Raw genomic sequence first — 13765 nt, 5'->3', positions numbered from 1 at the left:
TGTTTGTCTCTAAGGCGCTTACGTCTCATCTTTAGTGGTAATCCAAAATGAATGCACTGTTCCAAAACATCCACTCCTGTGGGCCACACTATTTTTAATGCAGTCATTCCTTTCAACTTATACCAAAAACTATTAAACAGAACTGAAAGAACGAAGAAGACTGAAATGGAAGACTAGTATAGTTATATACAGAAATGGCTCACGGCTGTTTGGAGTTTGTCTTACATAGCAAGTCCTTTTATATCAAGATAAAGGGGTCTGTAGGCAATTTCCATACATTACATTTTTATGTAAAACTCATGTATGTCTGTAGATGTTGTAAAACTGCTTATTTGTAAGCTCTTAGTTCAAAGTCACTGTATAATTAAAAGGATACATGTAACTGTTTTAACTTTGGTTGTTATTGGGATGGGACAAATCTATGTAGACACATTTTCTACATTTCTGTAGGGTTAAAGATAGAAACTAGGTAATTTGTTTAGGTCAATGTGTGTCCAATCTCACTAAACTACAGTCTGGACCTGATGTAAGCCAAAGTAGTGATAAGCTGTTGTAAACACTATGTAGGCAAAATGAATGTAAGACAACTTGTTTATCAAACAAGGATAAGGTCTACGGTCAATTGACAATACACTCATATGGGAAAGCAACAAAATACATTTCTTATTGTTAACATATGCCACTCTATAAATTACCGGCTGAATTACAAATGTGTCCTTACTCCCTATTAAGTGCTCCTCAGGTCATGAAATAATGACTTCTACAACAAAATAGCTCATTGTTCAGTAGGGATTTGATGGATTTCTACTTTCCTGAATATTTTAAAATGATAATAGGCCTACTTTTATTTTTACTCAAGTATATTTAGTATATGTATATTTATATAAGTATATTTAGTCCTTTTTTTACTGTTAGATTGGTGAGAGCATCTACACTGCTTTGTGGTTGATTACACTTCTGATTTTTGAGGTTGATCATTCTATTTAGTCAGAGAGTGCATCAAAAAGCGATTAATATAGCCTAATAAACTTAAGTTCCTATGATGATAAATACTGGGTGTACTTTAGGTGTGCTTTGGTGTCCCACTGCAGTTCTATAAGTTGCTCAGTATATAGTTTTTTTCTGCTTCCACTCGAGTTGTTTTTGGAAAGGTACTTTGACTTTAACTTGAGTCTTCATTTCAATAAAGTAACAATATATTTTATTCGACAATAGGTTTATACTTCTCTATCCACCTCTGGCTATAAGTAATTATATTGTGATTTCAACGTTAACCTGCGGAGAGACCTCTAAGCCAATCAACGCTGACTTTCCCATGGCGGACCAATCGCGAGTCACTTCCTCGTTATAAACTCCCATTGGTGTGGGAGAAGTCTGACCATGCGGACTTACAGCAGTTACAAAGGGAGTAGATTTTCTTTAACGGGTCTGTACTACACCAGCGGCTGAGAGAATACGATGGTGCCCACGCGGGCTCTTTGTGATTCGGCTCGTGTAAATGGAGTTTCACAATAGACTGGACTCCAGTTAACCCTCAGACGCGAACATGGACTCGATGACTGCGAACAATGAGGTGTCAAGCCCTGCGAGAGGGAAGGTAAATATCCAAAGACAGTTTTATACAGTCTGGGTCTGATGTCATTAAACTTCAGTTTATATATGCTGTTCGTAAAGTTCAACTCCACGCGTTTCAGTGCTGTCCTTTAGAATTTTTCAACAAAACCAATAGCTGCATGTTGTATTGAATGACGTGCGTCGTCCCTCAATGAGAACGCAGTTGTTTTGTCGACTTGCTCAGCTATTGGTTCTTGTGGTGGCCGAAGCCCGCACGATGATTGACATCTGTGTCGACCTATCAGAACCGCGCGTGGCGTGTCGCATTTGCTTCTCATTGGGCCATTGTGGCTAGTGGGCGTGTCCTTCTTGGAGGGCTGGCGGAGTTTTTATGACGATTTGAAAATGGCGGCGAACGATTCACCAGTTCAGCTAACTTTATCGTAAATTCACACAGAGAGGCTGTGCAAAGAACACATCATGTCCCCGCACTGTTGAAAACTTGGTAAAAAGACGTTAAGGGAAAGTACATGTTATTAAAAGAAGAGCATTTGGACTGTTTTACGGTGAAGGTTTGGATGCTTAGTTAGCGAAGTTCATTGGAAATAATAACGGCCGCCGCTCAGTTTGAGACAACTTCAGCGCTCTGAACTGGAGCTAACGCTAGCGAGCTAACTAGCTCAGTCGTGTAGTGTAGTTTAACCCGTTTTAACTTCACGCTACCCGTTTCTCATTTTAGGTGAATTGTCATGATTGGGTTCTGAGGTAACGCAGTGGTATACACAACGTTCGTATGGATAAGAAGCCGAGGCAGCGATATGTTTAAATCGAAGTAAAAGCGATATCGCGAAAGCTATGTGAGTGCTAGCCAGCTAACGATTTTTTGTTTGGAGTAGAGCGATGCTACGCTTTAGTGGAGGATAGTTATTTAGCTCTGCTAGCTAGCCAGTGTAATTCAAATAACCTATTTCCATGTGAAACGTTCATGCGACTGGAAAAATGTTTTGTTCTGTCATGTGTTGTTACTATGCTGTTATAGCTAACGTTATTAAATAAAATGTTACTTAGCTAATAACGCTAAATAAAGCTACCCAACAGTAGCAAACACACCAGCGTACAACTGTACCGCTAGCCAAGTTAGCTAGCTGACAGAAGGCGACCGTTTGCTCAGCCAAATAAGTTTTAAATATTGTCAGCTTAATGGTTTAATTCGCTGTTGGATGCGGTCACGCAATGGTTTGGCGGTGTTTCGTCACGACACGTTTAGCGTAGCTACAGTCAGCTGGCGAGTGCGTGTTTGTAGCTGAACTTGCCCCGGTGTTGACAGACGCGAGTGTAGGCGTAGGTTGGTGCTTCTCTGGGAATTAGATTCTTTCCCTCTTGACAGTATCTGGACATGGACGATTCTAAACCACGATACAGCAAACGACTGGTAGGTGGCTTTAATATGTCTAAATGCACACTTGTCCACCCATTCTGTTTTTGTCCAAATACGTTCCCTTTACAGCCATAGTTACATAAAACATCACCAGACGTTTGTTTCCCCATATTAAATTCACTACGAGAATTTAAGTGCCAAAGTAGATCACCCTAAATCTTATGTTTTTTTTTTTAGTTTGCAAGTCTTGACTTAAGTCAGGTAGGCTATGAGTCTACTTTCGGTGTCATATGAATTTCGCCTTCTAGTTTATTCTAGTTCGTTGCGTTAGCTTTACTCTCAGCCCTCACCTCTTATCTGAAGTGTACAGTATCTGTCTATTAAACTTGTTCATGTCATGCGCTGTTAGTGTATTGTACTGTTACAGACTAAAGAGAATTGTGTAAATGGTTAGGTTTCTAACGTCTGGTAGTCTGTGCTTTTATGCTCTTGGTCTCATAGCCGTTCTGCTTGCACTGCACAACAGATTTTGTTTGTCACTGTGCAATAAATGATTATATCTAATTTAAGTAGTAGTGGTGATTCTACAGTGTTCTGTGAATCTTAGTTGGTTCTCAGTCTTTATAGGTTGCACCTTTATGCTGTAGAAATTGTTGTTGGACTGAATAACGTTTTTTTTAATTCCCACACTTTTGGTTCATAAATTCACAAAGAAACAACACAGGTGGTTCAGCTAGCTTGAAGCAAGGCTAACATGCTCTGTTGACGAGGATGGTTCTTGTTTATGGACTAAATGCTTTGTGAATTAGCTATACCCCAAAGACTGGATGTCCTGTGTGTTTTTAACAGTTATAGATAAAAAGAATAGTGATTTTTGCTGTCTCTGTGATTCACTTCAGCCTTCTTGTAGAGTGCTTCCAGAGTTGAAGTTAAAGGACTGGACGGGAAATGAGAGCGCGGGCTGGGTAATTGGAAGATCCAAGGTGATACAAGCTGTAAGCAGTTTGTCTGTTTTTGAAGAAAGAGGGGCTGTGTAGTAGGAGTAATTTGATTGGTTGAACTGACCATGTGAGCTGAGATGCAGAAGGGGTGGGGAGTGGGAGGGAGGGGACACTGCAGAGGCAAAAGGATAACAAGAGGAGGACGGAGCGTAGGTCTCTCTAGTGAAAGAGAGGAAGGAGGCAGAGGGATGGAGAACAGAGAGGAGCCACTGGTCCTTGTAGATGGACGAATGTTCAAGAAACGAGGGAGGAAGAGGAAGAATAAGAAGGGGGATGAAGATGTGACACTGAAGGTGCGAGGTGTGTAGTGTTTCATTGCCCTCCATGAGGGCTACGTCCAGGCGCACTGCAGTGTCAGGCCTAATGAAAACAGAATAGCAAAGGCCATAGGAGAAAGAGGGACAGATGGATTAGGTGTAGCCAGGAAAGAGCTGTTTTACCATCCTTGTCCTGCAGTGCTCCAGTTCTTACTGTTCTGTAGTAGTTGAGTTTTGTTTTTCTTATTACTTTATATTTTCTGTATCTGCTTAATGTAGGTATGTTGACCTTCATATTATTGACCTAGAAATCCATCATTGACCTGTGGACTGGTAGCATGTCCTGTTTGACGCGTAGTTGTCCTTTTGATTGTTGTCTGAGTAAGAACACAGTGTTCCTGGACATCCATTTAGTACATCTGCACTGGTGCTGCTCGCTCAACTGTGCCATGTGAATGGCTTTGGCTTAGAATGAAAAGATGAAGTGGTTGTAAATTGAAGGTATAACTGCTTGGAGAGATGGCAATAAGGTTGTGTGAACAGGCTCATAAAATAGCAGGACTGCAGTCCTTAACAAATCGTACATAAATAAAAAGCATTTTTTTTATTATTTCTTTTTTTTTTTTACATATTTATTTTCATGATATCATATTGGGGTTGGTTTTACACAGAAAAATTATCAGTGCTATCTTTTGATCAGTACCACATTTATTAGGTAGATGTTACAAATGCATATACAGATTTTGGTATGAAACTCCTTTATTATTGGCCAAATGGTGTTCACAGCAATCAGTTGAAGTGTGATTTGGTTAGCCACAAGATTTACTTGCATCTTGACAGTTTGGTTATTGTGAAGTGGATAAATTAATATATTGACTAATTGACAAGGGAGAGTTTAGCAAAAGTGAACAGATTTGGAGGCAGTATAGCTCTTTATGAATAAATTATTCTTTTACAATAGAACTGAATTAGCATAGCCCTTTTTTAGACCTGGCTATCTGAGTTTTGTGACAATAGACCTTGTAGCAAGCTGACATGGAACACCTAGCTGCATTTGATGTGTTGTATTAACAACTATGGAAGATGTCTGGGGATGTTGCAGAGTCATGCCCAGATTCTTTTATTGATTTTCCTCTCTCTTACATCTGTGATTGAGACTATGACGACAGGGCTGAAATCAGATTGTGATTGGCCAGTAGCCACACCATCACCATAGAGACTCTGAAGGCGCAGACAAGGGCAAGGAAGGAAGGTCTTATTGTGTGTGTGTGTGTGTGTGTGTGTGTGTGTGTGTGTGTGTGAGTGAGTGTGAGAGAGAGAGAGAGAGAGAGAGAGAGAGAGAGAGAGAGGGGCAGATGTCCAAGTGGTCATGAATATAGGCAGTGCTTATTTTTCAACCAGATGAGATTTCAGTCTCTCTTGGTTTTGTTCTAAGGGTTCCTTTGGCTCATGTATACATTCACCATGTTGGCATATTATTTAGTTTAGTCAGTTTTGTATGAAAACAACCAGCAGATAAATTTGATTACCTGTTTGTCGAGAGTAGTGTTGGTGGGTTATTAATTTTTGTTTTAATTCTCCTCATCCCAGCGGTCAGGCACGCGGCGACGTTACCATGATGATGGGATTTCTGACGATGAGATTGAGGGGAAGAGGACGTTTGACCTGGAAGAGAAGCTCCATAGTGATCGCTTCAGCTCTGACAGGGTGAAGCGCATGGAGGGAAAAGGTATGCTGCTTTTGTTTTCTTGATTTTTTAGATTTTTTTTTTGTTTGCAAATTAAGAATAGCTGGGCTATTTTTGCTCTGGACTAGAAGCTGTTGGCTAGCCAACGTAAATTGGTGGTATTGAGAATGGAAATAGGTGACTACTGAGACCTAGGATGGAACTGTTGCACTGGTGAAGTTGTACCGTGAGTTGGATTTGGAGTTTGTACCAACGGTACATTCATTACCCTACAGCTCTAAATTCATTGCCCTAAAGCATTACCCTAAGGAGGTCACGGGTTCTGTACTATGAGATGTCAGTGGTGTAATTAAACAAGTCAATATTTTGCCTTTCCAGTCAAGCTCAGGAGTGAACAGAGGCCTTCCAATATTTTCAAATATGTTTGATTTTTACGACTCAAAGCGTTCACGAGTTCTGTACTATGAGATGTCAGTGGTGTAATTAAACAAATGATTTAGGCAACAACCAAGGAGAGAGAGGAAAAAGGTGAAGAGACATGCTTGCACTGTGCAGTGCAGAAGCAGATTTTGTTCAGGCAGATAATCTCTCTTTACAACTTTAAGTCAGCAGGCAGTTTGTAGAAAAGTATTTCTCCAGCTCTGACTGTAATATCTGCATTTCAACCTTATATTCATCCCCAGTTTGCATTTCCACTGTACTTCCTGTGTGCACAAAAGCACAAACGGGTCTGGTCCAGTTTAGCTTTGTTTGTTTTACATGATAATGGGGGAGATCTAGGATTTTGAGTGCTTTTCCTAGCCGAAACTAGTTAAGCATGTTGTCACCTCATTTTGCTGTATTGTCTCGTGTGCATGTCCTCACAACAAAATAACATGGACAAAAGACAAACATTAAATGTAATTCTCTCCATTTTCAAATTGTTAGAATAGGTCGTGTAGTGAATTCCCATCTTAAAAATGTATTTTATTAAGCAGCGCACTTATTTTTACAGATTTGTAAACTGATGGAGGTACTCACTACCTGTGATAGAAAAAAATGTTTTCCCCATCCCAGCTCTCATATGTCACTGCATTGCAGAACAGTCAGTCTGGTCCTGGAAGACTGGAACATGCTCCCTCTGTGTGTCTGTTTTCTGTCATGACATTAACTTTGTGTGCTTTTTTTGGCACATGATTTTTTGCAAGTTACTTTACATATTTGCTTTCTTCACTTTTATTGATACTTGGTCTAGATACTGTCTAAACAAATGCTGTTTTCCCCCCAGACTTCACATTTGAGTACATCCAGAGAGCAGGGCTGAGGGACCCAATTATCTTTGAGAGACCTGATGGACTTGGAATCAAGTAATACGTTTTGTTCTTCTTCTTCTTCTTCTTCTTATTATTAATATTCTACACCATGACTGTTGTAAATTACTATAAGCTGTTCTCCCTTTACACATTTGTTCAACCAACTGCCACACAATTTTTTTGTTGTATGTGTCGTACAGTAATGTATGCTATTTATACTGTTGTTCTATACGTCTGTCTATTCATTTCATTTTAATTATGTTTGTATACCACTTTGTATTAGACATCATCACAAAGCAGTTGAGTAGGGGTCTGGACCAATATTTCTAATGAGCAAGCTGTGGATGACAGTGACAGGAAAAATTACCTAAGAGCATAAAGAAGAAACACTGAGGCCCAAAACATACTTCACGCAAGGACCCAGATGCTTCGAGCTACGCAGATGGGGTTTCGCGCATAGTTGTGTTGAAAAATGTGTCACGACCCATTACATAATGCAACGCAAGCGCGAGCTGCAATCTGAGTGTTACAGCAAGGGGCGCTATAATGACAGCCAAGCCTAGCCAAGCGGTCTCGCACCGCCAGCATGCTTTCTCAACTGCCATAGTAGATGAGCAGTTGAATCTCATGCGAAGACGGCTTACATGATCATAAAAATATCATACATTTATCGCATTTTCATTTCAAGAGAAGAGGTAAAGTAGCCCACTCTCCTCTACTGCACATGTTTAGCTGCTGAGGCTGTTGGAATAACAGTAGATCCCTCTCCGATTTGCCCTCTATCGCCCCCTTCAGTACTGAGTGTTTTAACTGCCACAGCAACGTAGTAACGCATGGTGAGTTTGTACAGAAGGACTGAGAGTTTGCAGTGCGTTGTACGAGCGCTGTCATTTGCTTTCATGTCCATGTGTGAAGTATGTTTCGGGCCTAAGAGCGGGGGAAACCTGCCCTCCTTTATGTAGCATCGGATTTTTGAGATCAGATGTTGGACAGCTGATATTGAACAGGGGCACTTGGATCAGATAGGACTAATCTGTGTGACGAGCTGGTGACTAAGATTTAAAGTCCTTCAGAGACTAACAAATTGATTGACTACTGGTTGTTTTGATTATGTACAAGATGTTAGATATGAGAATGTGGTGGGCAAGGTGCTCAGTGTACTTACTTACTTACGAACGAACGAATCGCACTTAACATGTATACCGAAACCTACTGAATTGCCAGTGCAAAGCGCCTCAAGTCAAGTGTGACTTAGTTCTTTTTGAAGCCCACTGGAAAAAGTATTTATGGTGACTGTTAGCAGAAACTTCAGCAGGCCTATCCATACCTGCACAAGTAAAGAGTAGAGATGCATCGATCCTAGTTTTTCTTATCCGATACTGATTGTGGTACCTGAACTCTGAATATTGGGAGGATTTTTAAAATGAGGTGCCTTTATTATTCATTTCCTATTTAACTACATTATTTGAATTTAATTTAACTATAACTACACAAACTTGATAGTAATGCAAACATAGGAAATAGTTTTTCACTCGCAAAGCTGATACAATTCAGGCAGAAGTACCTGCACCTTCCTGCACCTGCAAGCTTCCTTTTATTCAGATGCACCGCAGCATGGAAAAACAACCGTGGCAGATTTCATGCTTGCTAATTTAATTTTCTGAAATAAAGATGTTTGCCTGTAATGTGATTATTCATAATCGTTACATGTATGAGCTTTCTTCTCTGTTTATAGCGGAATGTGGCAGTAAGTGCTGTGAAGCCATGCAAACGTTAGGATGGTGACTATGGTGCCAGCGAAAATGGATGATTATTGGAGAAGAGCTTTATCAGTGTAAATTGTTTGAGGTCTTTGTTGTTTTATAATACTATTCATCTGGAATTCAACAACGAGAAGTTTGGCATCCATGGCTCCTAAAGAAAAAAAACAAAACAAAACAAAAAAATCCACTTTATCCATCCAGTTTATTCCACTGCTGCAGTCAACAGCAAAAGTTGGGAAAAATTACCTTTTGACAGAAAGGTCCGCTCACCGCTGCTGTGGGCTACAGACTGTTGCCGCTTGGTCGTGGCAAAATTTTCCATTGTGGCTTTAATGAAAACAATGGAATATGCAGTTTGCAGTCGACTGTCTACCACAAACATATGAACGCAACATCAGAGACAGTATTGAATGTGTATCAGACATGTCTGGCAAATATCCAGTTTGTTTAATAAGGTCAGCATCGGTGCCGATCCAATCCAGAGTATTGGATGGGTTGCATCACTGGTGAAAAGAGAGCCAGAGGTAGCACAGGCATAACGGCACTTTTAGACATCAGCGCCCTTCCACTCCATCATCAACAAACCTGAATGGTCACATGAGAGTAGCCAGTCTATCCATCTATTCCCCTCCATCTTTTAAAAAAATTCTCTACACTGTAGTATCATGATGATATAATGTTTTATCTGTCCCTTATTTCTATAGAATGCCAGACCCTGACTTCAGTGTGAATGATGTGAAGACATTTGTCGGTAAGTAATTAACCTTCTTTTGCATTTCCTTAACCCCGTCTCTGCCTTTGTTGTGTTAAAGTGATCGGTCATGTTTTAAATTGCAATAGTTTAAATCAGTTCTTGAATAAGCCTGTTAATGAAGAATGATTAGCTATAGGGAGTTCGTTAGCATGGTACCAAAGAAATTGTTTTGACTAGGCTCCACTAGCTTTTATTCATTGTCTGCTATGGTAGCATTTTAAGTTAAATATTTTTCTAAGGAATGCTAGTTGTGTGAACCTCTTTCTTCTATATGGTAGGCAGTCGGCGAATGATAGATGTGATGGATGTTGCCACTCAGAAGGGCATCGAGATGTCTATGGCTCAGTGGACGAGATACTATGAGACTCCAACTTCCCAGAGAGTGAAGTTGTACAATGTCATCAGTCTGGAATTTAGTCACACCAAGCTAGAGAACTTGGTCAAGAGACCAGCCACGGTTAGTGCATACACGTGCTCACTTGCATAAATGCTTGAGAAGGGAAAATATATGTTGTGCATACTCGTGCACAAGAGCAAACTAGGTTGAGTCTTTGTTTATATTACATTTATTTTATCTTTCCCGTATTCATAATACTCTCAACTTTGTCTTGTTTCAGGTGGATATGATTGATTGGGTGGACAACATGTGGCCGCGGCACCTGAAAGAAAGACAGAGAGACTCCACAAACGCCATTATAGACATGCAGTACCCTAAAGTGCAGAAGTAATCTTATATTCTATTTGTTTAATGAATTTGTGTGTCATAATGTTGAAAGTTATTTAGAAATATGGGGTATTGGGAGTTTGCCTGTACACAATGAATTAAAGGGTTACGGGACCAAATCTTTGGGTTGGGTATTGAATTTTTTACTGAAAAATCACCCCTCAAACATACTTTTTTTGTTTTGTTTTTTTTTTTTTCCCCCTTTCTTAATTGATCTTCTTCCTTCTCATGTCTCTTTTGTTTGTCATATTATTTCTGTGTGTTCAGGTACTGTCTGATGAGTGTCCAGGGCTGTTACACAGATTTCCACATAGACTTCGGTGGCACCTCTGTGTGGTACCACATATTGCGGGGAGGCAAAGTAAGCATGACCATGTGTTGGAATGCCTTGCAATATTTTTTTTTTTCGTGGTTCTTGGAATTAGTTGTTCATTGCTTATTAGCCTTTTTAGCCTACTTAATATATCAAGAACAGAGCATCTCTAGAGAAATCCAAATGACCATGAAAGTCACTGCAACACTCTGAGATGAGCATGTCGTTCTGTTCCACAGGTCTTCTGGTTAATCCCTCCCACACCACAGAACTTGGAACTCTATGAGAACTGGGTGTTATCTGGGAAACAAGGGGACATTTTTCTCGGTGACAAGGCTACAGACTGCCAGAGGATTGAGCTCAAGCAGGGCTACACCTTCATTATCCCATCAGGTGAGGGAATGGCCACACTGCTTGCAAGAAACACTAGTTTCATTATATTCATTACAAATGTGTTTTTTTTTATTATTATTTTTTTGTGTGTGTGTGTGTGCGCGCAGGTTGGATTCATGCAGTTTATACACCTGTAGACACTCTTGTGTTTGGTGGAAATTTCCTACACAGCTTTAACATCCCCACGCAGCTCAATATCTACAGCATTGAGGACAGGACACGGGTGAGTGGCCAAGAGAATAATTCTCAGAGATGAATAGTTTCAGAATGAGTAAACAGTAATGCATGTGATTTTGTAACTTTTCACGCTGCTTAAGTTATTAAAGAGTCATTAGTTTGTTTTTAAAATGTTGGTTTCAACACTCTTTTCCTTTTTCCCCACTTCTCTCTCTCCAGGTGCCAGCTAAGTTCCGTTACCCATTTTACTATGAGATGTGTTGGTATGTGCTGGAGCGATATCTCTACAGTTTAACCAACACTTCCTACCTCATCCCTGAGTTTCAGAAACACTCTTTGTGCATTGGTTAGTAATTCAGCTTGCATGATTCATATGCATAATGAAAACTGCCCTCACCACTAACTTTGCCATTTTTGGTAGCTTTAGCAGGTTTGTGATTTCTTTAATCCTACTAGTTTACCTTGTGTAATGTTCAACTTGTTCTTTTTCTCAGGCCTTAAGCGAGAAGCTTCTAATTGTGATACCTTGAACGGCCATGCAAAGGAAGAGGAGGAAGTTTATGCTCCCTCTCCTCCAAGTCGGCCAGGGGTGAAAGTTCATCTGACTCCTTTTGAGCTGGAGGGTTTGTGGAATTTACTGGGAAAACTGGAATCTCTACCCTCACACAAGAAGTGTGTCCCTGCAGGAATACACAATGCACCTGCTCTGCTACATGATATAAGGGTGAGTTCAGAAAGATAATGTTGACATGAGACATAAGTGAGTTTAACCCTTTTAATGTGTACGTTTACAATTATATGACCATTAGAAACTACAGTCAATTTGTTGTACTTCAGTACCCACTGATAATGCAGTATAAAGTAGCAAAGTAGTGGCAATATCACATTCAATAAATAAATGTACACAGGGCTGGGCAATATGACCATTATTGTCATCATGATAAATTATGGTGTAATTTGTCATAAAATGCTGTTCTGAGGGTTTCGTGGATGTTATCAGTACTCAAAACACTTCCCAGCTGCTTGTTCTATTATGTATTATTAGTCCTATTTAATTGGGTTTAGTGCAGCACAGTGACAATACTTTGTTCCACCTTATCAGACGTCATATAAAATAAGCATTGTGACATTGTGTATTGTGAATGTCTTCAAGTATTGTGATAGTACATTTTTGCCATATTGCCCACCTCTAAATGTGTATTTATTAAAACATGTATGTATTAAAAATGCCCAGCTGTGAGTGTAAATTGAAATGCAAATGTTCATATTATTGCTCTCCTCTTTTCTCTCAGGCATTACTTAAAGAACATGCTAATGATACCCCCAAACTCTCCTACACTGGAAGACCCATTGTTAAATGGCCAAAGAGGGTGAGATAATTGTGAAACCTTGTGACCTAAAGCACTTTTATCTATAAAATAGTCAAACAGTTTAATCCCCCCAGTATTAATTTTGTCACATTGGCTCTTTTTGGTCCAGCCGTCATGGTATCAGCCTCCTCCTCCCCCTGCACCAGTAGGTCGTCCCAAATTGGCCACCACTCCCATCATCCCGCGGCCAACGAAGCCGGCCTCTTCCATGTCTGTGCTGCGGCGGCGACGAGTGCGCTGTAAGCGCTGTGAAGCATGTCTGCGCACTGAATGTGGTGACTGCAACTTCTGCAGAGACATGAAGAAATTTGGTGGCCCCGGCAAGCTGAAGCAGACCTGCGTCCTTCGCCAGTGTCTTGCGGTGAGTGTGGAAAAATTTGGTCTGTATGTTGTCTGTATGTTTTAGTTTTAATTTTGTATTTGTGTGTGAAGAGAAAACAAGCATGTCTCTGTAAGGTGGTCATATTGCAGTGTAATGCTGAACACAGTGATTTTGCTATTTTGCAATTAATGTGTTTTGGTGCCTTTTGAGGCTTACTATACATGTGCACTGATCTCTTGTGAAAATGTACTGTAGCCTCAAGAAAGGTTTTTCTTCCCAGTCCCCAGGAGGTTGTTCAGGACAAAGAGTGGTATGCCACCAGTGTAACAGAGACTTGAGTTTGAAAGATTAAATTCCTATGAAATTCGTTGATTTTAAAAGATAAATTCCTACACAATAAGTAGAGAGAAAGAGAGACATACAGTTTATTACAGCCAGTCAATTTTAAGGAATAAAATGTCAGGGGTTTCATTTAATTAAGTGTATGTAGAACATGTTCTAAATCTTTGAGGACCGCCAGTGCACACTAGATATTATTTATCCAACATGCATATGCACAAGGAATGAAGGTAAATTCCGCATTCCTCTGCTTGTGCATCGACAGGCTCTTTTTCATGAAGGAATGCCCTCGAATAGCTATATATGATAAACAGTTTCATTTAAAAGTCTCTTTAGCAGCCTATCCAGCATATGAAAAGCATATTAAATTGATATGTAAAAATTTAGTTCTTACGTAGAAAAAAAACAAAAACCTTTTTTAACGTACATTTTTACACAAAA

General features: G+C 39.9%; 1 protein-coding gene across 5 annotated transcripts in view; it reads left to right on the top strand.

Moving 5' to 3' along the window:
• The first annotated feature begins 1354 nt into the window (after positions 1-1354).
• kdm2aa (lysine (K)-specific demethylase 2Aa) overlaps positions 1355-13765 on the top strand; it is a 20465-nt gene continuing 8054 nt past the window's right edge. The window contains exons 1-13 of one of the 5 annotated variants that reach the window (XM_036574353.1): positions 1355-1597; positions 5781-5919; positions 7145-7223; positions 9637-9683; positions 9965-10143; positions 10304-10410; positions 10678-10771; positions 10963-11116; positions 11224-11339; positions 11513-11639; positions 11788-12017; positions 12586-12663; positions 12773-13024. In XM_036574353.1, coding sequence (XP_036430246.1) covers positions 1547-1597; positions 5781-5919; positions 7145-7223; positions 9637-9683; positions 9965-10143; positions 10304-10410; positions 10678-10771; positions 10963-11116; positions 11224-11339; positions 11513-11639; positions 11788-12017; positions 12586-12663; positions 12773-13024 — 1653 coding nt within the window. In that variant the 5' untranslated portion in view covers positions 1355-1546. Of the gene's footprint in view, positions 1598-1942; positions 2987-4053; positions 4234-5780; positions 5920-7144; positions 7224-9636; positions 9684-9964; positions 10144-10303; positions 10411-10677; positions 10772-10962; positions 11117-11223; positions 11340-11512; positions 11640-11787; positions 12018-12585; positions 12664-12772; positions 13025-13765 lie in introns of those variants that run through there. The other 4 variants (XM_036574354.1, XM_036574351.1, XM_036574352.1 and 1 more) reach the window with 4 other exon arrangements.

This window comes from Colossoma macropomum, unplaced genomic scaffold (assembly GCF_904425465.1).
Source record: "Colossoma macropomum unplaced genomic scaffold, Colossoma_macropomum, whole genome shotgun sequence".
Classification (NCBI taxonomy): Eukaryota; Metazoa; Chordata; class Actinopteri; order Characiformes; family Serrasalmidae; genus Colossoma; species Colossoma macropomum.
Note: the sequence above shows the minus strand (reverse complement) of the source record. Positions and strands in the feature narration are given on the sequence as shown.